This window comes from Aedes aegypti, chromosome 1, assembly GCF_002204515.2.
Source record: "Aedes aegypti strain LVP_AGWG chromosome 1, AaegL5.0 Primary Assembly, whole genome shotgun sequence".
In the NCBI taxonomy this organism is placed as follows: domain Eukaryota; kingdom Metazoa; phylum Arthropoda; class Insecta; order Diptera; family Culicidae; genus Aedes; species Aedes aegypti.
The window spans coordinates 105911633-105939239 of NC_035107.1; the positions used below are offsets into that span (position 1 = coordinate 105911633).

The window sequence follows — 27607 nt, forward strand, 5'->3', positions numbered from 1 at the left end:
TGACTGTCGTTATAGCTCATAAAGTTTGGTAAAACATTTAACGGCTTTTCTTTGTTGTTCATATTAGTATTTGTCGTGCTCTTTGAAGTGTTGAAGCTTTTCTTTGCTTTCTTCCGCTTTTGGGGCCTTTCTTTGGCTTTTGCTGTAGTGCACGGCGTTACTGACGTTTGTCATATTCCGTCCAGTCTGAACGCCAAACTTTTTTAGTTCCAAGTAAACGCCAACCTGCGGTACCAGAGTTTAAATCAGCAGTTTCAGCCAACTCTTGTAATAGGCTTGGCGGCGACTCATTTTCCATAAATCGGGCAGTACCAATGCTAGCGTTATGTTCATTGCAATGAGCAGCCATTTCAATGGTTAGGCTGCTCAACGACTGAACCTCGGTACAGATCTTTTTCAATTCATCAGTCAGATCCACCGTTAACGCCTCAACAAAATCTTCAATATGTTGTTTTGAAGATTTCATTGAAATATCTAAAAGGCCAGTTAAATGGTTTTTTATAGCAATCAAATCGTTGCTGGGCATATCATTTGTATTTCCTGAATATTTTTCGGCCACACGCGATAATGCCGATACAGCATTTGATACGCTCGACGATGTGCTGCTGTTAATGCACAGCACCGATTCCTTGAGCTGAAGCTCAATTTGGTCAAATAATTCACCCATTGCGCTGAGCTTTTTCAGATCAGCAGCTATTCGAAGATTGGCGTCAGTTTGCGCCCTAATTGAATTAATTAGCTGCTGCTGTTGATGCAGCACTTTGCGGGTGTCAATGCCGGTTTTCAAATTATGTTGACAATCGTCACATAGAGGTACCATGTAGGACAAGATAAAACACTCTTGGTGCCGTTGTACTCCAATGCACGCCGCGTGGTAGTTTTTGGAGCAAAACTCGCACTTCCATAGGAACCGATCGTCACTGATATTACAGGTTTTCACACTACACTGCATTTTTGCCGGTCGCGCGCGATGTTTGTCAATAAAAAAAAAATTAAATAAAAATAATTACGGAGCACTTAAAAAACGCGTCTACCTCCGACGAATGACTGAACTGAACTGAAAAGGAGTTACTGGACAAGAGGCTAGGGACCACAAATGGGGTCTATTTTATACCTGCAGGTACGCGAAGTACCAATGGTACGCATTGTCCAGTCATTTACCACCCAACCACATTTCTTCTTGAAGGTTTCAAATAAAGATTATTTGGTTTATATGAGAATATCATAAGTTGAGTTTTGACAGCACTTGAAGAAGTCTTTCATTTTTGCAAGTATGAAGAAAAAATATCCAAACTTTTTTTTTGCAATCTACTACAGATGACACGCAGGCTTCGTCCTTTTGTGGAGATGGCTGTGTCATCCGCAAACAAAGATTTTTGACATCCCTGTGGTAACTCAGGTAAGTCAGGTGTAAAAATATTGAATAATAATGGTCCCAAAATGCTGCCTTGATGAACACCAGCTCTTACAGGAAGTCTTTCAGATCTGGAGATCTGATAATTAACCTGAAGTGTACGATTTGACAGATAACTTTGAATTATTCTAACAATGTATATTGGAAAATAAAAGTTTTTTAATTTTACAATTAAACCTTCATGCCAAAAACTGTCGAATGCTTTTTCTATGTCTAGAAGAGCAAGACCAGTAGAATAGCCTTCAGATTTGTTGGAACGGATCAAATTTGTTACTCGTAAGAGTTGATGAGTGGTCGAATGTCCATGGCGGAAACCGAACCGTTCATTGGCAAAAATTGAATTTCCGGTGATATGGACCATCATTCTGTTCAAAATGACCTTTTCCAAAAGTTTACTGATGGAGGAAAGCAAACTGATTGGACGATAGCTAGAAGCTTCTGCAGGATTTTTTTCTGGTTTTAAAATCAATACAACCTTAGCATTTTTCCATTTGTCAGGAAAATATGCTAATTGAAAACATTTGTTAAATATATCAACTAAAAATGATAAGGTACTTTCTGGAAGCTTTTTGATGAGGATGAAGAAAATTCCATCATCGCCAGAGGCTTTCATATTTTTGTTTTTTTTTTTTTTTTTATAAAAGTTCTCACTTCTTCCAAATCAGTCTCACAGGCATTCTCGGACTAGTAAGTCCTAAATTAAAATTGTGCGCGCTGTCAAACTGCATAGCAAGTTTTTGAGCTTTTTCGCAATTAGTTAGTAATAATTTGTTTTCCTCTTTCAATGCCGGTATTGACTTCTGAGTTTTTTTTTTTCAAAATTTTACATAATTTCCAAAAGGGCTTAGAGCCAGGGTCCAATTGAAAAATCTTATTTTAAAAATTTTTGTTTCTTATTTGTGGAAAACGTTTTTTGATTTCTTTCTGCAAATCTGGCGACATAATTTTCATAGCAGGATCGCGAGTGCGTGGAAATTGCCTTCTCCTCACGTTTTTAAGACGGATCAAGAGTTTGAGATCGTCGTCTATAATCACGGATTCAAATTTTACTTCCCAGTTTGGAATTGCAATGCTCCTGGCTTTAACAATGGAATTTGTTGAAGTTTCAAGAGCATTGTCAATATCAAGTTTTGTTTGCAAAAAAATGTTAACATCAAGATTAGAATCAATATATATTTCATATATAATCCAGTCGGCTCGAAAATAATTGAATGTGGAGCTGATAGGATTGAGAATCGCTTCATGGAATATTTGAAATGTGACAGGGACATAATCTGAATCAAAATCAGCATGAGTAATCAGTTGGCTACAAAGATGACTAGAGTCGGTTAAGACCAAATCAATCGTAGAAGGGTTTCTAGAAGAAGAAAAACATGTAGGGCTATCAGGGTATTGAACTGACAAGGGAAGGTCACGATGGTGTTACACGGGGTTTTCAACCGGACTATTTTTGTTAGATTCTACATGTCGAAATATGAAAAACCCCAAAGCCTTTCGGGTGATGGACCAGTGGTGTAGCCAGGAGGGGCTCTGAAAGGGGGAATTTTGTACGTATATTATATTATTAGGCTAATTGCAAATTTGACAAAAATATTTTTTTAGCATCTATTGTGATGGTAGAAAACAGAATTGACATTAATGTATGTTTAAAATGTATTTTACATGCCATAGGCGCAATCGGGATGGGTTTAGTATTGGTATACTATTCTAATAAAACCAAATTTGTTTGGGTGTCCATATTCCATGTTAGTTACGCCAATGGCAGGGAAAATACATTTTAAACAATCATTAATGTCAATTCTGTTCTCTACCATCACAATAGACACTAAAAAAATATTTTTGTCAAATTTGCAATTAGCTTAATAATATAATATACGTACAAAATTGCCCCTTTCAGAGCCCCTCCTGGCTACACCACTGGTCCATCACCCGAAAGGCTTTGGGGTTTTTCATATTTCGACATGTAGAATCTAACAAAAATAGACTGGTTGAAAACCCCGTGTAACACCATCGTGACCTTCCCTTGTGAGAAATATCCTGAAGAGCACTCATCAAATAAAATTCTGCCGTTGGAATTACTTTGAGAATTATTCCATGACTGATGTTTGGCATTAAGGTCACCAATGACAAAAAATTTGACTTATTGCGAGTCAATTTTCGCAAGTCAGTTTGGAGCAAATTAACTTGCTGTCCAGAGCATTGAAAAGGCAAATAGGCAGCTATGAATGTATATTTACCAAGTTGTGTTTTAACTGAAAACAGTTGATGTTTTATACGCCTATGAATGATGATTGCAACTCTCCCACATGCCCCATCAAGTCGATCATTACGATAAACAAAAAAGTTAGGATCTCTGGTCTGGTGATCCAGGTTTCAAATACGTTTTGGTAATAACTGCTACATGCACGCTTTTAGCTGTAAGAAAATTAAACAGCTCGTCCTCTTTACCATTCAGAGAACGAGCATTCCAATTTAAAATATTTAAGTTATTATTTAGACCCATTAGAAAAACGTTATCAAATAACAATTTGATTTGTCAATTTTACACCAACTTGGACTGCTTCAGTCATAGTGGTGGCTTTGAACATTGCATCAATCATTAGATTCAATTGTTCAATTAGAAAATTAAAATCAGAGGCAGACATGTCACTTGAAGTGGGTACATTAACTGATGATTTCCCATTAGAATGCTCGGTAGACGAAGAAGCGGAGTAGGAGTTACCTGTGGCGGTAGGGTTTTTTCCATTTGATTTTGAACAAGTAGAATGGGTACTCATGGGACGAATAGGGGAAGAGTTCAAATTACCTGCTAGGATATCGGCAAAGGATTTTCCGTGGGTAGATACATTCGAAATTAAAAGATTCGAACGGCTACCCGACGGATTAAACTTAGTTTGTGAATGAGGCTGATTATGATCTTCCTGGTGGGTATGATTCCTAATCAAGCGATCGTTAACTGAAAAACGAGCATTGTTCGATACTCTACCAGGCAAATTCCGGAAACGACCGTTATCGTAACGGATATTATCTTTCATCTGCCTGGCACGAGCCTCAATGACCTTTTTGCGTGAAGGACAATTCCAAAAATTGGACTTATGGTTAGCCCCGCAATTACAACATATGAATTTGGTGGTATCTTCCTTCACTGGACAGACGTCCTTGACGTGAGAAGAACCTCCGCAAATCATACATTTAGCATCCATGTGACAATTTTTTGTACCATGACCTTACTTTTGGCACCGACGGCACTGAGTGGGGTTCTGGTAATTTCCTCCAGGTTTCTTGAAATGTTCCCACGTCACACGGACATCGAACATAAGTTTTGCTTTTTCTAAAGCTTCTAATAGTTCTTTTTTGTTAAAGTGAACTAAATAAAATTCTTGAGAAAGCCATTTCCGAACAATGCTAGATTGGGTTCTTTTTTTCATAATGATTACTTGGACTGGGAAAAATCCAAGTAAATCATTTATTCCATTTTTGATCTCTTCAGGTGACTTATAGTCGAAAAGTCCTTTTTTATAGCGCTGAAAAGTACTGTTTTATTGCTTTAGGTAGTTTTAAAGAAAATTTCCAAGAGCAGAGATAATTCGTGTACGCACAGCACGAAGGTACGATGCGCACTATTAATGTTATCCTTGTTTCATCGTTTGCCTCGGAGCAAACGACGAGATCAAAGCACCAAACACTACTCTGATAAACTCTTGTTGAGATAACTGTTGAAACATTCGGTACTTGAGATATCCAAAGAGCAAATCTTGGGAAAATCGCTCTTGGAATCAGATGTGTTCACTCAATTGAGAAGCAACTTCTTTCCTATGAGGGCGTGTCGCTAGGAAGAAGAAGATAACTTACTGCTCGGGAAGTCAAATAGCTCTTTGGGATATATTCTATGATCTGCATGTTATTGCACTTTTCTTTAAATAACCAAAACAAAACATCGAGAAATAATACTTTGCCAATATATGTGCATACCGAACTCAAAACGGAACTCTAAAGTCTGTATTTAAAATGCTGTTTCTTATTAACACTCTTTTCTTAGTCAGCTAAGCGATTTTTGTATGTATGGATGTCTTCCGTCTGTTACTAATATTTAAGTCATTTACCCTAATCATTATGCTTTATGTCTATACCCTAATCGTTATTGAGACTTTGGCGGATTTATTTTTAGTTACAGTCGTTTCAGTAATTAGTTTCGCTTCTCGACAGAAAAAAAATGTTTGGAAAGGGCAAAAGGTTTTCGAGATGTTTGAATGATTGAAAGTATGATACACAATACAAAGAAATCGAAAAATGAAAACACTTAATGAAAAAATTAAATCATTCGTCCATGATCTCTTATTTACTTCTTTCTGGCGTTACGTTTATGCTGGGACAGAGCCTGTTTCTCAGCTTGCGTTCATATGAGTATTTCCACGGTTATTAAGTAAAAAGTTTTTTCTTTGCGATTGGACAATTTTTGCATGTGTATTGAGTGGCTGGTACAAAAATACGCTATGTCCTGGGAAGTCGAGAAAGTTTCCAACCCTCGGCCGATAGTATTCAAATCCACGACCCTTGATTGGTAATGCAGTCTAGCTGCGCGTTTACCGGTACGGTAACTGGTATATAACGGGTGTTCAGTAAAATAATAAATGATTTAAATACCTTTTTGTCATTATTGTAAAGAGCGTGATTTTTATTTCCTCGTCAAGAAACTCCCTAAAAATCAATGTGATATAAAAGAGGTGAGGAGAAAGTCGGTGTGTGATTGTATTAGTGCTGTGTAAAATCAAAACAAACATGGAGGGGAAGATGGGTGACGTCATACGGTTTCAATGGAGTGCTAAGAGTGGGTACGAAACGTCCCATATCGTGGAACAAGCTATGATTAGACCAAAAAACACCTGCAGCAAACATTTGTGTCAATAATTCAACATTAGTTTCAGAATAATTTTTATGATTTTATTCTGAATGCTCTGCAGAGCTTCCTGGTATTACAACAATACATCAGTGAGTTCATATTTTACAGCGTACAACATGGCCGGCCTGAAAATTTGTTTGAAGATCAAAAACTTGTGCTTAAGACAAAGTTTTGATTTTCTGTTAATACGTGGATACATATACATATTATATTTATATAAAAAATACCTACTGAATTCCTTTAAAAAAAATACTGTGTGACTGGAAAAAAATCTCATTTTTTATCAAACACCCGTTAATAAAGCGACCAGCTCAAAGATTAGCTTAGTTTTTTATTCGATGTGTCGGTTATGAAACATATATGACTATTCATCTTTTTACCAGCAGCATTTTTACTCTCAACCAACAACAGAACTTTAAATCACATAACACGTGGGTTATGGCAAAGCGTCGGTTTTCGAAGAATTCTGGAGTAACTCTGGAATTAGAAGACCAATGATAAAATCGCCTTCATAAAATTGTAAGTATTGGTACGAAAATATCGAAAAATAAAAAAAATCTCGCGAGCCCAATAACTAATTGTGGTATAAGAGTTAAAATCATTCTATACACTCAGAAATAAAAATAGGGACCGAATTACTAAAGTTCATGAATTTGTGACTATTTTCTTACGCAACTAGGGTTGTCATGTCTATTAAGGCTTAAGCTAGCAGACGGTGTTTAAAAAAAAAAAACATGAAGTTTGTAGACACAAGAGTCAATTTGAAGAAATTGAGATGTAAAATTGTAAAAAAAGTGAATTCGTTCTGGTGGGCTTCGATCCCACGACTCTCAATACGCTAGACTGGGCGCGACACCACTGCAGTTCATCCGTGCATTTCCGTATACACGTACAAAGTAAGTCGAATCTATCCGTATCAGCAATCAAATCAACTTTGTTATCATAAATTAAGGCCTTCTTTAGCCGAGTAGTTAGAGTCCGCGGCTACAAAGCAAAGCCATGCTGAAGGTGTCTGAGTTTGATCCAGGATCACTTCGCAATTGGAATTTCCTTGACTTTCCTGGGCATAAAGTCTCATCGTACCTCGTACCTGTCACACGATGTACGAATGCGAAAATGGCAACCTTGGCAAAGAAACCTAACTGTGGAAGTGCTCATAAGAACACTAAGTTGAGAAGCAGGCTCTGCTCCCGTGAGGATGGTAATGCGAAGAAGAAGAAGAAGATTGCAGATTAATTCACAATAAAATTTATACACTTATATTGTTTGCCAATTTTTAACATATAATTTAATATATACATCCACTTTTTTACTTTTTTCTGGTTCTCTTTTTTCTCTCTATATATAATGAACTTCATAATGAAGATCTTTGCAACATATTACTTTCCAATAGCGTATTCTATGGGCGCATTTCGTAGGCTGCTCTCGTGCTGGCGTTTCGGTCGATTGCTTGCAGCCTCCGGTTGCGCGAAAAACTTTCCCGATTCTCCGAATGCCAATCGTCTAGCCTAGCCCACCCATGTCTGCTGCTCATCATGAAGCCCAACTTTTTGGCAGTTTTCATTTCGTTTTCTGCCTACACATATATTTCGTGTCAGCAGGTGTTTCCTAACTTTTTTTTCGGCCTCGGTTGTTGAATGTCTACTTTTCTGTGGATGCCGGCCTAGTTGGGTGGTCCATAATTAACAAACCATAAAAATCTTGAGTAACCATCTTCCAAGTAGTTCATTTGGACTCTCATAAGCCACCGTGAAAAATTAAGGCGGAATCCATCAACTCAAAAAGGGGGCTTATCGAGCTTGAAAATGGTATGAAGAGAATCAACCAAATATGTGGGAAAAGCGGCTCACTATATGACCATAGCTGGCGCTGTAGTCGATTCTCTAATAAGTAGGCAAGATACTGCATTAAAACGGAAATCTTTTCGTTAAGAAAAAAAGTTATACCTCGACATCTAGGTATAACTTTTTTATTCACTTTAAAACAATTCGCCTTCGAATTACAAATATACGTTCGCGGACACATCAGTCGTTACGACTGCCTTTTACAACGGTCGTCTACAGATTTTGGTTTTCCCCGGGAGAGAAAGGGCAGCTCTTATAAAAAAACGTTGTTGGTAGCTGAGTAACAGGTAATTCAGCTAAAATGAGCTGTATAAAAATCAATGGAAACAATTATCAACTACAGCTTTAAAAATGTAGTCAGAACTGTGTTCCTATATTTTTGGTCGATTTTTTCATGCAAACTTCAAGCTTGTCCTTTTCACAGTAGCTTCTGGTGGTCTAATTGAATTAGTTTAGGGGTGTAACTTAAGATCTTTTTTTCATATAAAAATGGGCCACCCTCCTGCCTTGCTCTCGGCACAGCATCCCCGTGGTATGTTTTTGTGGTCGTTGGACGAAGCTTTTGCGGCACGGCTGGTAGCTCCGTCAGCGTGCACGTATTAGGCCCCAAGCACAATGTGAACGGCAACGCGGCACAACGGCAAAACGGCATGCTCATCTTGATCTACACTTTACTTATCAACCCAGTGTTGACTAAATCCTTTTCAACATTGACTTGACAAGTAGAGTGTAGCTCAAGATGGGCTTGCCGTGTTGCCGTTGTACCGCGCTGCCGCTCACATTGTGCTTGGGGCTTTACACACATGAGCCGGTTTCCCTCAGGGGAGGTTTCCGTTTTCCTCCACCCAGATGAGGGTGGAAGACCGATGGCAGCGAAAGGACAAGCCATGCGTGTGATGGCGTGCAGTGGCAAAAGTTGTGAAGTGATTTTTTTACGACAGGTGTTGGCGCTGCTGATTGAAGATATTGAGGAATGAGCGATAAAATTAACTTTTTTAGGTGTGAGGATGTCGATTGCCGATCGATTTGATAGGAATGAAACCGTGTAGCTAAGACCATGTCAATTGCAGCCGTTATTAGAGTGTTATTGAGGGGATGTTCGGCTCCTCGGTTTGATTGTTCACTGTGTTTCGGTTGGAGAATAGAATTCAGTGAACATATTTTCGTCTAAATTTTCTTGATTTTTATCGAAAAAACTGATTTTGAAAATTCTGAAATCAATGACGGATCCTGCCCCCTTAAGAGCATGACACCCATTCAATATTTGGAGAATTTGAGAGTCGAGGTTGCGCCGTGAAAACTTAACTGGTTGCATTTTCTAGGAGCAAAAGGATAAGTTTTAGAGTACAGTCCAGACAGTACAGACCAAGGTGCGACAAAAGTTTGATCTTAGTTGAATTATCATTATTTACAGAAAAAACTATAACATTTTTCGCTTACTCTTTGATCTTGCCCCAAAAGGCTTTGGTAACCAAGTGTGCAGCTTACAAGAACATGTAGCATTTTAGAGAAGGCATGTACTTTTCATTATGCCAAATGTCCATTATGCGAAACGTCCTTATGCGAATCGTCCTTATGCGAAACGTCTTTATGCGAAATGTCCCACCCCCGTAGAAATACACCTGGTTTCATGATTTGCAAAATATTTAAATGCAGCAAGCCTTATACTTTGTTTAGTTCTTTAACTTATTCGATACTATAAGTGTCGACTTTTCCTTTAGATACTGATAGATTTCTTTTTGGATTCATTGCAATATCTTTGAATGGTTCGTCATCAAATGTATCGTCATATTGATTCTTCAGTTTTGTTTTGTACATATAAAAGGATTACTTTTAGTTTTATTTTATTCATTATGTTGTTGACTTTATTATGCTTTGAGGGAGGTATAACCAGTGAAAATGATGTGACAATCTCTAGGACTATTGTAATTAAGCGTTTGTTAACCAAGACGAATCTGTAAAATAACCCCTTCCAATTTTCCAAACTCCCATTGACTTCTTGTGGAAGTTCAGAGGACTCCAACGGCTTCCTCAAATATAGTAACACGTAAATATTTCTTTCATAACCCCAATTGATCTGTATTCGGACACAGCCGCGCCGGTATTGCTTAGTACAAGGAATGAGAATTCCATTACTTATAAACTGACAGTGCTGCGACTAATCCTAAGTAGCATCCGTTGGTTCCCTGTACAAGCATAGTTGCTCTTGTAATAACGGAGAAGCAACAGTGGGTGGTCACCCAAGTAGCACTGGTAACAAATGCAATATTTTAGAAAAATAAAACAAATTACACTGCCGTTGCATTTCAGATAATTTGTAGCATATCTTATTGATGATTTTCAATTTTGGTTACTAAACTATCACATTGTAACTTACGCTTTGTTTACATTACATTGGTGTTGCATTTTTACTTGTATGTAACTTAACCTAGAGCTGTCAAAATGAATAAGTTACACTGAAATTGAATCTGTGGTTGCAAAGAAACAAATATCACGTTACATACAAATTGCTAAGTCACAGGTGTGTAACAGCATGAAGTTTGTTTACCATTTGTCATAGGGGAAGGGGTGAAAAAATTAACAGGATGGTAATATAAACACAAAACTTGTTACGAATGAACAACAAAATTCAATAATCTATTGTTACGCACGGATGTTTTAGAGCATATATAAGAGTGTTTTTGTTGATACGGAGATAAATTGAAGTCAGAACCACGTAATTTTAGGAACGGAAGTGTTGATGTTTTTCAATTAGGTGAATATCGTAAAGATATGATGTCGAAGCAGAAACCTTTAGAACTGTTTTCGAAGGGATTGTAATCATTCATAGATGTTTTTTTTAAGACTGTGATAAAAAAAATTCAAAAATGTTTTGCTCGTGTGTTTTACAACCAACATAAAATGAACATTTCCATAATATTTTAATGACGATGAAAGTATGTGAAAATTTGGCTGTTTTAGACTTAATTCGTGTCGCTGCGTTAATTAACATCTCTATTGTTGATGTTGTGCGATAGAACTAGTTATAATTAATAAACAAATTAATAAATGAAGGACAATTTCTGCGAGTAGACATATCACAGAACATCGAGTTACATTTGTAATGTTCTCTTTACTACTTTTATGGGGAACGCCATATACCGATTTTCGACAGGAGGTGAAATTTTTAGAAAAATCTGTTTTTTTCTTTATGCATCGGTTCACTTTTAAAGCAGAGTTGGTAGGTTAAGCGGATTAGCCAACTATTAGGTTGCTTGAGCTACAATCCATGCGTGAAAAATCTCAAGCAAGAGGTATGAGCATATGCGATTTTTGCAACGCTGTTTAGACGATAACCGCTGTAGTTTACTACTATAATAAGGTACACATTTTATCATACAACTGAAATGTGTAACTTGTTGAACCGGTTAAATATTTTTTTCTCGGTAGATACCCGTAAAATTTACTGTTATCATTGGATAGCAAATTAATCATACAACTGTGATGTTGTACTCTTTGTATCGGTTTATCATATTTCATCTTTAGTTTTTAAGATACTCAGTTAAGTTTGCTGTTTTATTGTGATGGAAATTTAGTCATACGACTGAAATGTGTTACTTTTGAACCGGTTAATTTTATCGATTCACTTTTTTTGATATTTTTTTCTTCTAGAATATAAGCGGTAAAGTTTTTACCGATTTACTTTAGATCCAGTTAAATCATTTTTATTTCAGTAGATGACCGGTAAAGTTTGCTGTTATAATTTGGAAGCAGTTCAATTGTACAACTGAAATATGTAACTTTTACATCTGGTTCAAATAACCGATTCGCTTATAAACCGGTTAAACCATTCATTTCTTACTTCAGAAGATAGCCGGTTATGTTTTCTGTTATAATTTGAAAGTTTAGTCGTACAACTGTAATGTGTAACTTTACCAATTCACTTTTAATCAGTAAAATAACAAAATCGGCATATAAGGGAAGTTGTGCAATTTGTGATTCAGCTTCGGTTGAACGTTTTTTTTATAAAAGCAAAAATCGTAGTGTAATAACATCTTGTTATTTGATGAACTTATTTATCGCTCATACCGATTTACTCTTGAATTGGTATTTTTTCTGTTAGCTAATAGAAATTTGATATTACGGCAGAAATGCGTAGGGGAAGGGGTGGTAAAATGAACACCTTAAGGAGATGATCTTGTTTCTGATAGAAAAACGAGGAATTTGTATAGTTATATCGTACAACATCAAAAATAGGTATGTTATCTATAGCAGCGACACGAATTCAGATTGAAATAGTTAAATTTTCATATATTTTAATCGCTAGCAAAAAACGATGCAAATGTTCATTTTACCTGCACTATGTGTGTAAAATAAACAGCTGTTGGTGGTAAAATGAGCATCAAACAAAAAAGGTGAGCAAAACAAATATTTTTAAAAATTTTCATTACATTCCTGAAAATATATCCATTTATGATTGTAACCCATTCAAAAAGAAGTCTAAAGGTATCAAATTCGACACCATATCATAAAGATATTAAACTTACTTCTTCTTCTTGGCATTAACGTCCTCACTGGGACAGAGCCTGCTTCTCAGCTTAGTGTTCTTATGAGCACTTCAACAGTTATTAACTGAGAGCTTTCTTTGCCAAAATTGCCATTTTCGCACTTGTATATCGTGTGGCAGGTACGATGATACTCTATGCCCAGGGAAGTCAAGGAAATTTCCATTACGAAAAGATCCTGGACCGAACGGGAATCGAACCCAGACACCTTCAGCATTGCTTTGCTTTGTAGCCGCGGACTCTAACCACTCGGCTAAGGAAGGCCCCCACTTTACTGAAAAACCTCAAGACTCCCGTGCTAAAAGTAACGTCAGTTCTAATTTTCAAACTTGGTTTTCTAAAATCTTAGTTTTCGTTGATGTTTTTGCTACAATTGACCTTCGTATCAACCCGAACACTCTGATTTATGCTCTAAATCGTCTGTGCGTGATGAAAATTCAATTAAATTTGTTTTTCCTACTGAAATGCGTTACTGATTTACTTATGAAACGGTTTGAACTAATATGTCAAGAATAATACACCTAAGAATCAAACAAATTATGTTTATGATGCTACAGTCAAGTCACAATATATAACGGACCATCGAGCTAGGGAGATATTGGGTTAAAGTTACAGTTATAACTAGTTATAGAAAACAAAATCAGAGCAATTGTGGTTGAAACGACCATCGAGGTAGCCATGAAAACATACTTCTACTATTGTTCTTTACTTCGACATCGATCTGCAGAATACAGAGTTAGGGAAAGTTGATTGTATTTCGATTGGAGATATAATTACAAGATTCAAAAGATTTTATTGAGTTGAAGTGTAACGTTTAATATTGTTACATATTTGTTTGATGGGCCTGATACACTTTTGAACCTTCAAACTACATTTTACCATAACAAAATCATTCATATAAATGTAAATTATTGAACAGGTCGATTTCATTGCTTTCAAATACGTTATATATGAAATATATGTTTCTGGCTCCTCATAAAAAAACGATTGTATTACTTTTTGCTTTCTACATTATCTATACAAGATAATAGTAAGAATTAAAAAACGTACATTAAAATAACAATATTCGAATTTTCAATAAGTAAACTTTTTTTTATCTCATATGGTTATCCGAAAGTTCTATTGTAATATAATAAGGAAAAGTTTGTTAATTGTCTTTGGATAAGGGGTAACCGTAATCAATCAATTAATCAATCAGGAAAACTTCATGATCTTTTATATTAAATTGATGCTCTTTTGAATCGGTTCAATCAATTCCTATGCTCTATAATAGTAGTTTACGGAACAAGTTGCAGAATGATGATTTTTACAGCACGAGTCTTAAATTTATCCTACGAGGCTTGCCGAGTAGGATAATTACGACGAGTGCTGTAAAATTGAGTTCTACAACGAGTAACGTATAACATTTTTTGCATTTTTTACGGATGTTACGGATCTCCCAGAAGGCCAAAATGTTGCCACGTAGGTCCAACATTAGACAATGACAGTATTTTGATCATTACTCAACGAATCTAGATAAATACAGCTCATTTGAATTGATCTGCGGGCCGTAGTATTCATTATTTCGATTAAAACAGCTTTGGGACTCTGATAAATATGCTTCCTAAAACAGGTTCTGGGTACCACAATAAAGACCGCGGTGACCATTTCTGATTTTTCTCGACATGTTACGACTATTATTCATCGCTTCTTACATTTACTTTCTGAATATTATTGCAATCCATTGTCATGTCAAATTCGTAGACGAAAATTAGTCAGAGATGAAAAATTGGAATATAAAGAAAATACTGTGTCCAAAAATTTGATACCTCAAATATATTTGAAGCACATCTGACCACAATGCAAACCACCTTTGGTTTGAAATAAATTGTCGTTTTGTTTTGCTGTTATAATTGAAAACAGAAAGTGGACTTTTTTGCTTGAAGTCGATGGCTACTCCAGATTGATGTGGACCACTTTAAGCAAAAATCAAACTAGATAAGTATAGCTTTCATTTGCAACTGATTTCATACAAACCAGATAAGGATAAGATTTTTGACAAGCAAAACAAAACAGGAGTCACCTAGAGGTGACACTGGGCGTTGGGAGGTTAAAATGGGCCCGGAGATATTGGTCGCTTGTCTGCATCGGCTGATAGTCATGGTCTTCTTCTTCTTCTTCTTGGCATTAACGTCCTCACTGGGACAGAGCCTGCTTCTCAGTTTAGTGTTCTTATGAGCACTTCCACAGTTATTAACTGAGAGTTTTCTTTGCCAAAGTTGCTATTTTCGCATTCGTATATCGAGTGGCAGGTACGATGATACTCTATGCCCAGGGAAATCAAGGAAATTTCCAACCCGAAAAGATGCTGGACCGACCGGGAATCGAACCCAGACAACTTCAACATGGCGTTGCTTTGTAGCCGCGGACTCTAACCACTCCGCCAAGGAAGGGTTATCAGAGTCACATTTTCTAACAATTTGTAGAATTAACACCTTTCTCAATTTGTCCATTTAATCCGTAAACCACGAATCATAAATTGTTTTTTTCGTGAAAGGCAAGATTTTTTTATCTTTAGCTCTACTGCCCGTAAAAGCATAACTGTCCCATATGGAATTAGTAGGCATTGAGAAAATAGCGCTCAAAGTTTCAAGTTTGTCTTCTCATACAAATGTTTATAGTTGTCTAGTACATTTCTGCATGCTATATTAGACTGATGCAAATTTTGAAATTCTAGCTCCCCTATGCTCTAACGATTTTAATTATGATAAATAGCATCCTTCCAAAGTTTGAAGTGAGTTGGAAGAAATTTGACTGTGCACACGCCATTTGAAGCTTATATGGAGATTCCTATGGAAAACGACAATCTTTTGTGTTCAGCCCTCTATCTCTTCGTCAAAAAAATGGCGGGAAGAATAGATCAAAGTAATCCAGGCTATTATGTTCTACCTACAGCATAAAAGCAGTGTACTCTGAAAGTAATTGAATGATCATCTCAGCATGATATAGACTTTGTTATCAATAATAACAAATTATCCTTACGCCCCATCAAAATGTGGTCTTCGGCAAAGTTAAAGCTGGGAAGTTTTCACATGAGATGGGTGTGTTCACTTTTCCATAGATTATTATGACGAGCAGTTAGAGGACTCAACACTAAATGTTTGTCTTTCCCATATGAATTTCCATATAAACTTCAAGTAGCGTGTGCACAACCAAATTTCTACAGAATCACTTCAAATTTTGGGAGGATCATTTTCATCAAAATTGACATAATTTAAGCATTGGGAAGAAAAAAATTCAAAATTTGCATCAGTATAATGCTATATTCATACAACATTACCGCTCAGATAGCTCATTTTGCTTCTATTGATCTGTATAAAATATAAAAATGAACACAATTTTTACTATGCAGTTGCTAATGGTATTGGTATTATAATGGTATTGGGAAAACTGTTTTAAAAAAATCAATAATACTTCATTGAGGTATTCGACAGCTATTGAGAACTTCTTGAGGTATTGAATTATTATTAAAAAAATTCACTTTTATATGAAAATCCATCACGTATTATTTAGGTGCAGTCGACTCTCCACATCTCGATGTTCTACATCTCGATATCTCTCCTCATGTCGCTTCGGTCCCTTCATTCTGCTTACGATTTCACTCTCCATATCTCGATATCCTCCTTATCTCGATATCTCCATATCTCGATGTGTTTCTGTTGATTTTTTGTTCACATTTTTCTCTTCATTTGTCAATATGCACATTATCAAAGGTTACTAGACCAGATTTAAGTAATTCAAAAAAAAAAAAAAAATTGGAAACTTGAAACGAAGTTTGATTGTTTATTATTTTTCTAGTAACGGAGTGATTTTCAGTCTAGTGTTCATTAAATTAACGTTCTCGATCTCTCCCTATCTCGATGGTCCATTCGATATCGAGATGTGGAGAGGCGACTGTATTACAATACCTGATCTAGTTATTAGTTTGGTATCAGTAGAACATGCTTGAGATATAATTTGAGGTATTTTACCTCTTATGCAGGGCTCATTCATACCTAATTCAGGTTGTTAGTATTGATAATTATCTGGTATGGAATACAGTCAAAGCTCGTTATAACGACAACTTTTATAGCGACAAAAGCTCTCTATAGCGACATTTTTCGGTCCCTTGAAAAATATTTTGATGTGATAACTATTCTCTATAGCGACATTTCTCTATGACGACGGTCCCTTGCGATGTCGTTATAACAAGCTTCGACTGTACCTCAGTTTGGTATTCAGTAGCACTTTTCTTTTGCTCGGGTTATGCCTTTATTTTTCAATATGGGACTGCATCAACTTCGTATTTTTTCACTACATTGTCGAACAAAGTTTGTTAATATTGATATGCACAGTATATATTAAAACATAAATGTGACTTTTATGGGAATTCTAGCGAAATAGCATTTTACAGATAATTTTGTTTTTTTTTCCTTTTCAAGGGTTTAATAAATTGAATAAATTGAAAAAAAAAAAAAAAACTTTACTTTGAAGAATAAAAAGCACTGAAACTCATAAATAAAACTATGTAACTGATACGCAGTTGTAGGATGTGTAGCGATGATTTCCAAAATAAATTTGGTAAGCCTTATTTCTTTGCAGCTCTGAAGGGAGAGGGGTTGCGCCACTAAATAGAATAATCTTCTCTATATAAACCATTATTTCTGTGACTTCTGAGACACCTAGTCGCTGGACAATAATTAAATTTGTGGGCTTCGTAGCCGTGTTGATAGTGTCGCCAGGCATTGAGCCACGTCGTGCTAAGGATTGTGGGTTCGATTCCCGCTTCAGGCCGGAAAACTTTTCGTGAGGTATGTTTCCCGACTGTGCCACTGGGCGTTACATGCTAGTCCGTTTTTATTAAATTAGTAATGTTATTATTAAATTAGAAATGTTAGGCATAACAAACATATTTATAAAAATACAGTTTTCGATAAATAATGTAAAAAAATCTTACACCGGGTTTATAGGCAAATGATCAAATATTGCATAAATTTGTTCTATCCACGATCTTAAGTGTAGTTGCGACTCTGGTTTAAAATAATCGGGAAATTACCAGTTCATAATTCAAACATATAGGGGCCTTCCTTAGCCGAGTGGTTATAGTCCGCGGCTACAAAGCACAGCCATGCTGAAGATGTCGATTCCCGGTTGGTCCAGCATCTTTTTGTAATGAAAATTTTCTTGACTATGCTGGGCATAAAATATAGTCGTACCTGCCACACGATATACGAATGCGAAAATGGCAACTTTGAGGACGTGAGAACGTATTGTCAAGAAGAAGAAGAACGCAAACATATAATCAGAAAAAAAAAATACGAGAAAGGAACTCTCTTCGCTAAGCCGATTTATTATTGTAAGTTGATAAAATATAATATAATAATATAATAAAAATAAAATAAAATATATAATTTTTGCTTGATATAAAGAGTAATAAATTTAAATATTTCAGCCTTTGACCGCACCAGCAAAATAAAAAAAAATCCATTTAAGATGCTGTGTAATAAAACTGTTCAAATTAAACTTCATTTTAATGAAATTCTTACATGTCCATTTTACGACCGCTTCCCCTATGTTATAATTAAATTATCTTGCATGTGCTCAAATATTCACCTTTATGACAAAATACAATTGGATCCTGATTAGACTCGAGGTAAGAAATCAATCCCGCGCTGTCAACGGCAAAATTCGGGTAGATACTATTATCGAGCAGAGCTCAAAAATACCTGCGTTTCGAAGCACTACCTAAGAATCATATAGGGGAAAGTTCCAATCCATGTAGTCAGTCGAAGATACTTTGTGTCCAGTCTAGGTGCTGCAGAAGCCGAGCCATCAGTCCAATGTCACTGTCCACGCCCATGGCTACGCACATCAATGAACTTCCGGTGGAGACGATAGACCACATCATGAGCTACCTTCCGTTGGCTGATCGGAAGTCCGCTTCCCTGGTGTGTCATCGATGGTCGGAGCAAGCCTTCACGTATCGCTATCTGGCGAGTGTTCGACTGAGGCTGAAGGAACAATCTCTGGAGGATAAGCGGGTGATCGTTGAAGCGCTACAAGCCAGCTGGAGGATGTACCGGAATGTGATGGTGGACTTCGGCAATACTGGCATAGACCTGGTGCTGATTCTGGTGATCTTGAACAAGTTCGGCGAATGGATTGAAGTGTTTGGCAGCCAGACGTCGTTCACCTCGTGGCAGTTGAAGGAAATGCTGAAACGTTTGCCAAAGATAAGACGACTCGTGGTGAACGTAATCAACGAAAGAGAATCATACGTAACGCCGGAGGAATTCCCGGTGTTGGAGAGTCTGGTTGACTTCAGATCTACCGATGCGATCTTCGAGATACCAGGCATGAACGCTTATCGGATGATGCCATCGTTGCGAAACTTGAGCTTATGCTTCCAGCGATATGTAACGGGAAATACCTTCATAGCATTAAGCTCAGTATCATCTCAGTTGAAAATGTTGGAAGTCTTCGCTGACTTCAGTCGGGCACCCATTGAGCTGCTAGATTTGCGCCAGTTGGAGATTCTCAAACTGTGGGGAACCAATTTCTTCATCCACAATGAGGCACTGCGACAGCTCTTCATGAGGGTTCCGATGCTGAGTGTACTCTTTCTACACGTACGCATGTCGACTTCGCTATTGCAGGTGATTTGCGACAACTGTCCACAGTTGACCAGTTTTGGATTCATAGCAGATAGAATGGAACACAGAGCATTGTTTGCTCTGCACAAGTTAACGAACTTGAAGGTAAGTTGTGAACTTTGTGTTCAACATTGATTGACAACGAGCTTAACCTCATTTTCTTCACATAGATTCTCCTTATAGATGGTTGCCTAAAATATCACATGATCGACGGATGTAGGCCACTTCCCAAGGTTGAAACCTTTTGCATCTACTGGCACAAGAAACACATCGATCTGGAACGATTTGTCAAGCAGTTGCATTACATGTTACCGAACGTTAAAACTTTCAAGGTGATCGGCACTAGAAGCAAAGAGATGGATCACCTTTTGATGCACCATATCGGGAAAATGTTCACCAAAATCATAAAGCTCACCATTGCAGATTTTGAATTCCCGCCAGAGGATCTAATTTTGGACGATGGTTTCGACTGGATCGGAGATCTGGTGAACGTGGAACAGTTAACGTTAAGTGGTATCCCGCTGAGGAAAATCGGCTGTCAACGAGGATGTAGCAAGGTCACGAGATTGCGACTGGAGAATTTCGATTACCTTTTGGGGGAGAATTTGCTGCACGTGGCAGAAATATTTCCTAATTTGAGGTTTTTGAAAATTTATCGATGCACGTTGATTACGGCCAAGGATGTTGAATCGCTTCAGGAAGTGATGCCCAACTGTGTTATTAATTTCGTTGAGCGAAAAAGATAATCGATTTAGACAGTTGAATGCTAGGTGTAGGTTTCGTTAGTAGTTAAATTGAAATATTTTTTTAGAAATACAGTTGGATTGCAAAAAGTTTTCATTTTTTTTTATTTAATTTTCGCGATTATAAAGCATAGCCATGCTGAAGGTGTCTGAGTTCGATTCCCGGGCGGTTTAGTTTCTTTTCATGATGGAAATTTCCCTGACTTCCCTGGGCATAGAGTATCATCGTATCTGCCAAACGATATGCGAAAATGGCAACTTAGGCAAAGAAAGCTCTCAGTTAATAGCTGTGGAAGTGCTCATTGAACACTAAGCTGAAAAGCAGGCGCTATCCCAATGAGGATGTAATATCAAATAGAAGAAGAAGAAATTAAGGGAAAATTGAGTTGGTTCATGGTGAAACTCTCAGTTGCTGATTCATGTTGTAAAATGTATGAAGTGCAAAAAATTTAAACCATTACACAAACATTTTGTTTTTAACAATCTTTAATTGATTTGAAAATGGACATGCTTAAAGGTATAAACAAAGAGAGATGTGGAATAATTCTTCAAATGCATAAGAGTATAATCTTTCATTAAAATGGTAAGACTCCCATATGTAAACAAATGTTATGGGTCATTGTTTTACATTTCTCACATACCACATATCGCCCCCTTTCTGGCTTTTTGCCCACCAAATTCAGTTTGCCCCCAAGGGGCGCATTCACCCACTTTAGGAATCACTGGTTTATACTAGTGATCTTTATAAGAGAGATTCACGGAAGCTGACATTTCTGTCAAAGTGTGAGCCAATCGAGCAGCGAGAACTGTCAAAGCGTGAGCCAAACGAACATGCGTTATGCTTGTTTTGGACTTTTCTTGAGGAGTAATGTAATCTGCTTGAAATTATTTCGGTGAAAGCTGTTTTGCATAGAGCAAAATATATGAAATATTTTCCTTTTTTTGATTTTTTGTCATTGCGATATTTAGTTGTTGATTTTTTCTGCTGTTTATTTGTTTGGACATTTAGCTTGAAGATTTTTAACGATACAAAAGACACTTTTTAGAAATGAGAAAGTCATGTTCGTGTTACGATATTATTCTCGACGCCGAGCAAACTCAGCACTGCTGGTCATTTCTTTTTACTTCCGTTTATCTCTCATATAGAGGATCTCTGATTTATACCATGCCAATTGCCCACGGGTCACACACAGCTGTGGGTCATTTTGGCGTTCAACACCGAATAGCTCGCTCACAACTATCCCTTTAGAGGTCTACACTGAAACAAGCGTTGAAGTAATGAGAACCATGAACAATAGAGTGATGCGAATTTGGAAATTTTGGCTCCCCTTTGCTTAAATGGTTTTTATTATGGTAAATAGCACCCTCTCAAAGTTTGAAGTGATTCGGAAGAAATTTGACTGTGCACACGCCATTTGAAGTTTATATGGAGATTACTATGGAAAACGCCAACCTTTTGTGTTCAGCCCCCTATCTCGTTGTCATAATATTTTATGGAAAAGTGAACAAACTCTACTCATATGAAATCCTTTCAGCTACAACTTTGCCGAAGATCTCATTTCAATTGGACGTCAGGACAAATTGCTATTTATAATCATAAAGTGGGTTTGCATTTTGCGTGCTTAACCAACTGCTCGGCAGGCAACAGTGGTGCTCTTGGCGGGTAAAATAGATCAAAGTAATCCAGGCTACTATGTTCTACAGCAAAAAAGCAGTGTTGCTCTGAAAGTAATTGAATGATCATCTCAGAATAATTTAGACTTTGTTATCAATGATAACAAATTATCCTTACGTCCCATTAAAATGTGGTCTTCGGCAAAGTTGTAGCTGGGAAGATTTCACATGAGATGAGTGTGTTAACCTTTCCATAGATTATTATGACGAGCAGTTAGAGGACTGAACACAAAAGGTTTGCCTTTTCCATAATAATTTCCATATAAACATTAAATAGCGTGTGCACAACCAAATTTCTTCCAAATCACTTCAAATTTTGGGAGGATTATTTTCATCATAATTGAAATCGTTCAAGCATAGGGGAGCAAACATTTCAAAATTTGCATCAGTCTAATGAACAAGTTTTTAAATTTACTATTCCAAACACGATTGAGCTATAAAGTAGTTATGGTCGGGTCTCGAGTTTTCGAACCCAAAACCCGACCCGACCCGAGCCCGACGGGTTCGGGTCGGGTTCGGGTTTGAATTTTTTATTTTTTTCGGGTTCGGGTTCGGGTCGGGTTTGAAGGCCAAACAATTATCGGGTACGGGTCGGGTTCGGGCTTGAAAAAATACGGGTTTACTCGGGTTTGGTGAGAATTGTTCTCAAAGTAACAATTAGAAAGCTTCCCTATGCATCAGAAACGATGTATTTATCATCTTTTCGAACTCGGTTCCATTCGGGTCATTATTAGATAACTTTTTCGGGTTTCGGGTCGGGTCCGGGTTTGAACAGCAAACATTTTTCGGGTTCGGGTCGGGTCCGGGTTTGAAGGATTAAAATAAGTCGGGTTCGGGTTTGAAAAATGTGAAACCCGACCATCTCTACTATAAAGAACGGTTTTTATTTGCGTTTTGGTCCCACTCAATCCAATCGCATCGATAGCTGAGCGGCAAGCGCGAACCGCCTGACAATCGCAAGATCCTCGGTTCGATTCTGGCTTGCTGCAAGTTTTTAACCATGATATAGTAATTTTTCTGTCGAAATGGTACCATGGTAAAATTGAATGAATTGAATAATTGCAAATTTAGTCTGCCCAAATCAAGTGGCGTTGTGTATTTAATTTAACCCTCTAATATAGTATTTTCAACTGCAACGCTAATCTCAGTGTACAAGCCAAATTTTACGAACACAAACGCACGATCAATCTTACACAAGCTGATTTTCTCAGAATGAAAACGTATCAACGTTTGTTTTGCGCCATTTGAACCTTCGTTCAACGTCAGTCCAACAAGGAAGTGAATGCTCGGCAGCAATTCTCGCGGAACATTATTAAAGACCTATGTACAAATGAGAGATTCTCTCCTCTCTCGTTCTCTTTCGATTATAACAGTGGAAAACTAAAGATTTTGTGAAGTTTTTCACTATAGATCGAATGTCAATTTCCTTGACTAGCGTTTCATACAAAAAACGCAACAGAAGAGGTTAATGTGACTCAGTAATTAATAAAAGAGAAAGAAAGAGAGCCTCTCAATGTTGAATAGGCCCTTTAGAAACGTTGTGCGAGAATTATGTTTATGTGTGCTTTCTCAAAGCAAACAAAAGCAATGTTGTGACAGTTCTGACAGCAAACAAAGAAAATTTTGTCAAAATTGCAATTGGATTGGTCTTTTTGTCTTCTCTCATATAATGCACTCCACAGACGCTCAGACGGTTTGACCAACATTGACTCCGCCCACAAGTTAGTCAAACCGATTTATGTTGATACAACCGTTTGACCGACTATCAAGGTTGGTTGCAGTAACACGATATTTCTTCGCATGTGTTTATACTTGCTGAGAGTCTAGTGAATATGTGATTGTTATTTTTTAAAACGCTGTGGCTGTTAGGGAGAATCTCTTAGCGATTTTCTGGCAATCACCGCAGTAAGGAAGAGAAGAACTTTCAACATTTGAGTACCGGAAGAAATAAATATTTAAGAGGAATTCCAGTTATAATTCGTACGAAATATTCCGACAAAACTCTGAAAACATAAGGGGTCTCTTTCGGAAAATATTCTAAGCAGTCATTGATATGGGAATGGCCATGGGATTTTTTTTTCAAACATTATATCCAGAATATTTTAGTGGTTTCCTCTACTTATTTTGCTTTAAAAATTTTCCAGGAGTCCATAAGCTATACTAAGGATTTCACCAAAAACTCTTCCTGGGATTCTACCACGAATTTTATCAATAATTCCTTTAGAAATTTATCCACAACTTCAACCATAAATTCCTCCGGGGAACATTCTTCAGGCATACGTTCAGGGGAAATTTTTCCAAGGATTTCTTTAGAGGTTCCTCTACAAATTATTGTGGATTTCCCCCAGTGATTCCTTCAAAGATCTGTCCAAAAAATCACAAGGAATTTCTTTCAGGGATAATTTCACGGCTGCTTCCTAGAATTCTTCCAGAGATTGTTATGACATTTTTTTTCAAAGATTTCTTCAGAAATTTCTCTAGAAGTTAGTTCCAAGGATTTCGTCACGTATTACCCAGGAATCACGAATTCTTTCAGATACTTCACAAAGGATTTCTCAAGAAATTCATCAGCAGAAATTCCCCCAAGGATTTCACCAGGACTTTTTAAGGGCTTGCTCCTAGGACTTTTCCTTCAATTCCACAAGGAGTTACTTCAGAAAATCCACCAGGAATTTTTTCAGCGATTCTTTCTAGTAATTTTTCAAAAGAATTCTCCATAGATCTATACAAAAATTTCCGAAGAGATTTCTCCAGTGGTTCATCCAATGCTACCTTCAAGAATTTCACCAACAAAATCCTTTGAAGATTTATTTAAGAATTCTTTTAGCGAAACTTCAGGCATTTCTATACACATACTACCCACAATTTATCCAAGGATTCATTAAGTTCCTCCAGGGATTCCACCAACAATTCCTCCAAGGATTCCACCAGAAAGCCTTCAAAGATTTCAAGGCAAATGCTGCAAAAGAATTCATCAAAAATTGATCAGCAGGAATTCCCTTAGAGATTCTACGTGTATTTTTTGAGAGGATCCCCCAGGTTATCCTTCGGTATTCTTCTAGAGAATCTTCAATAAATTCTTTCAAATTTCTTCATTCTTTCGTTCAAAGTTCCTTCCTTTTTTCTCTGAAAGGACGCTAAGAGGCATTCATCCTGGGATTTCTGCCGGAATTAATTCAATAATCTTATATAAATTTCTCCGAGGATTCCTAAAGGAATTTATCCATCAATTTCGTCCAGTATTTTTTGAAGGATTTTTTTCCAAGGAATCTGCCAGGAATTACCTTACAGAATCTTTCATAAACTCCTTCAGGGATTGCTTTAAAAGTTCATCCAGAAATATATTGAGGAAACTTTTTGGGAATTTCTACATTGATTTCTTTGGTGATACCTCCAAGAATTTCAAAACAAATTTCTCCATGGATTTTTTTTCAGAATTCAAAAAAATCTTCTAGGTCCACTTTAGGGATTTATCCTGAGGCATTCAGAGAAATGTGTTGTTTGAAACTCTGAGTAAATATCAGTTAACTCCCTAGAGGAATTTCTGATAATCCTGAAGCACAATCCTAGTAACACCTTTGAATTATATTATGGTTGAACTTCTGGCGAAACTCTAGTAGATTATTCTGGTGGTAATTCTAGTGAAACTCTGGTGATATTCCCAGTGTTAATGCTAGAACAAATATTTGTGAAATTCCTTAAAAAACTTCTGATGAAATGCTAAAAACGACTTCTGTTGTTTTGCCCTGTAGGAATTCCTAATTGAATCCCTATTGGAACTCTCGATAAAATCCATAGAAGAACTCCTTATAGAATTCCTTGGGAACTCCTATTGAAAGACTCGGGGGAACTCCTGATAGAATCCCAGCAGGAATTCCAGGTGGAATGTCTGAAGAAAATAATAATGAAACCCCTAAAGGCACTCTTCTTGAAATCCTCAAAAGAACTCCTGATGTGATTTTCAGAAGAGATCCTGATGTTATCCCTAGAAGAAACTTCTAATGTAATTCCTGGAGGATCCAGGTAAATCTCTGAAGAAACTTCTGATACAATCTCTAGAGGAACTCCTGATGGTATCTCTAAGGGAACTCCTGTTGAAATTTCTGAAGAATTTAATGATGATTTCTGCTGGAATTCCTTACGGAATCCGGGGGAACTCCTGATGGAAACCTTGTAGGAATTCCTAAAGATATTCTTGCAGGAACTTAAGATGAAATCCCTTGAAGAATTCCCTATGGAATTACTATTGGAACTCCTGATGAAATCTCTGGAGGAATTCCTGATAAAATTCCTGCTGGGACTTCTGATAGAATGCCTAAAGAAATTCCTTATGATATCCCTAGAAGATCCTGATGGAATTCGTAAATGACCACCTGATATAAACTCTGGAGGAACTCCTAATAAAATCTCGAAAGAAATGCTAGCTGGAATCTCTGAAGGAACTCTTGATGGAATTCCTGGAAGAACTCGTGATGAAATCTTCGGAAGAACTCTAATGGTAGCCCTAAAGGTACTCCTAATAGCATCCCTATTGGAATTCCTGATAGAATCCCTGGAGGAACTCTTGATGGAATCTTTGGACTTCATTTTCTAACTGTTCTATGATTCTAAAAATGACTATTTCGACAAATCTATATAAATAAAAATGGAATGGTGTTTGTATGTCACGAAATTGGCTTACGAACGGATCAGCGGATTTTGATGATACTTTCTCCATTTTGTTCGTCAAGGGTTCCGACGTGTTTGTGTGTATAAAAGTTCCAGGATATTTACCGGGAAAGTCGGAAAAATGAGAGTGAACGGAACTGTCAGTTTGTATGAGACGATTCGTAGCGGTTTTCAACAGCCTACTTGATGGCAAGACGAAGTTTGCCGGGACCACTAGTTTAGAATATAAATCAAAAAGTAATCAAAGAGTAAATTATTGAAATCGTCCTTTCTAACAAATCTAACAAATATAGTTTGCTGATCCGTTTAAATAGTCAACTCACGTTTTGGAGCAACATATTTTTATATAAAACCTTAGTGGCCCCACATATCGATTTTTGCTCATCAGAGCTATTCTTGTCAAGTGAAACGCACCTAAATAGACTGCAAAGACTACAAAATAAAAGAATGAGATTCATTTTAAATTGTAACAGGTATACTCCAATATTAAACATGTTAGAGGCGCTTCAATGGCTTTCTGCGAAAGAGCGTATAATTTTCAATGTGCTGACTATTATTTTCAAATTGACCAATGAACTCTTGCCAGAATACTTGACGAATATTATCATACGAGGACGAAATATACATAACCATAGAACTAGACGAAGAGATGATTTACGTGTTGTGCCATTTACTATGACAAGTACTCAAAAATCGATTTATTATAATGGAATTAGAATTTTTAATGAATTACCAATTGAAGTTAGAAATGCAAGATCTGTCTCAGAATTTAAAAGAAATTGTGCAATGTGGATAAAGAATAAGTATAGATAATTAGGTGAATATGTATGTATTTAATGTATATTATCAGAAGATAAATAAATGGATTATTTATTATTATCTCTGCTCATTACATGCAAATTTGTTGCTGAAATTCAAGAATTTATATTTGTGGGGCAGCTAGATTTGAGGTTAGGGAATAGCCACTGGGAGGAATATAAAGATATTGTAAGAGGAACTCCCGATAGAACCAGGAGTCCCGATGAAATCTCTAGATGAACTCCACATGAAATTTCTGGAGGATTTCCTGATAAGTTTCCTGAAGGAACTCCTGACAGAATCTCTTGAGGAATTCTGGGTGAAATCTTAAAAGAAACCCTGGAGGAATTC

General features: G+C 36.9%; 1 protein-coding gene across 1 annotated transcript; it reads left to right on the forward strand.

The window, feature by feature from the left end:
• The first annotated feature begins 18517 nt into the window (after positions 1 to 18517).
• LOC110674472 lies at positions 18518 to 20206 on the forward strand. Its single transcript, XM_021838677.1, has 2 exons — positions 18518 to 19478; positions 19544 to 20206. Exons 1-2 carry the CDS (start codon positions 18561 to 18563, stop codon positions 20117 to 20119), a joined length of 1494 nt encoding a protein of 497 aa, XP_021694369.1. The 5' UTR covers positions 18518 to 18560; the 3' UTR covers positions 20120 to 20206.
• The last annotated feature ends 7401 nt before the right edge of the window (positions 20207 to 27607 follow it).

Bases quoted from the DNA above. Each gene is read 5' to 3' on its own strand.
- LOC110674472 (XM_021838677.1), top strand. From the start codon at position 18,561: ATGTCACTGTCCACGCCCATGGCTACGCACATCAATGAACTTCCGGTG. The intron at 19,479-19,543 runs GTAAGTTGTGAA...TTCTTCACATAG, and splicing joins ACAAGTTAACGAACTTGAAG to ATTCTCCTTATAGATGGTTG.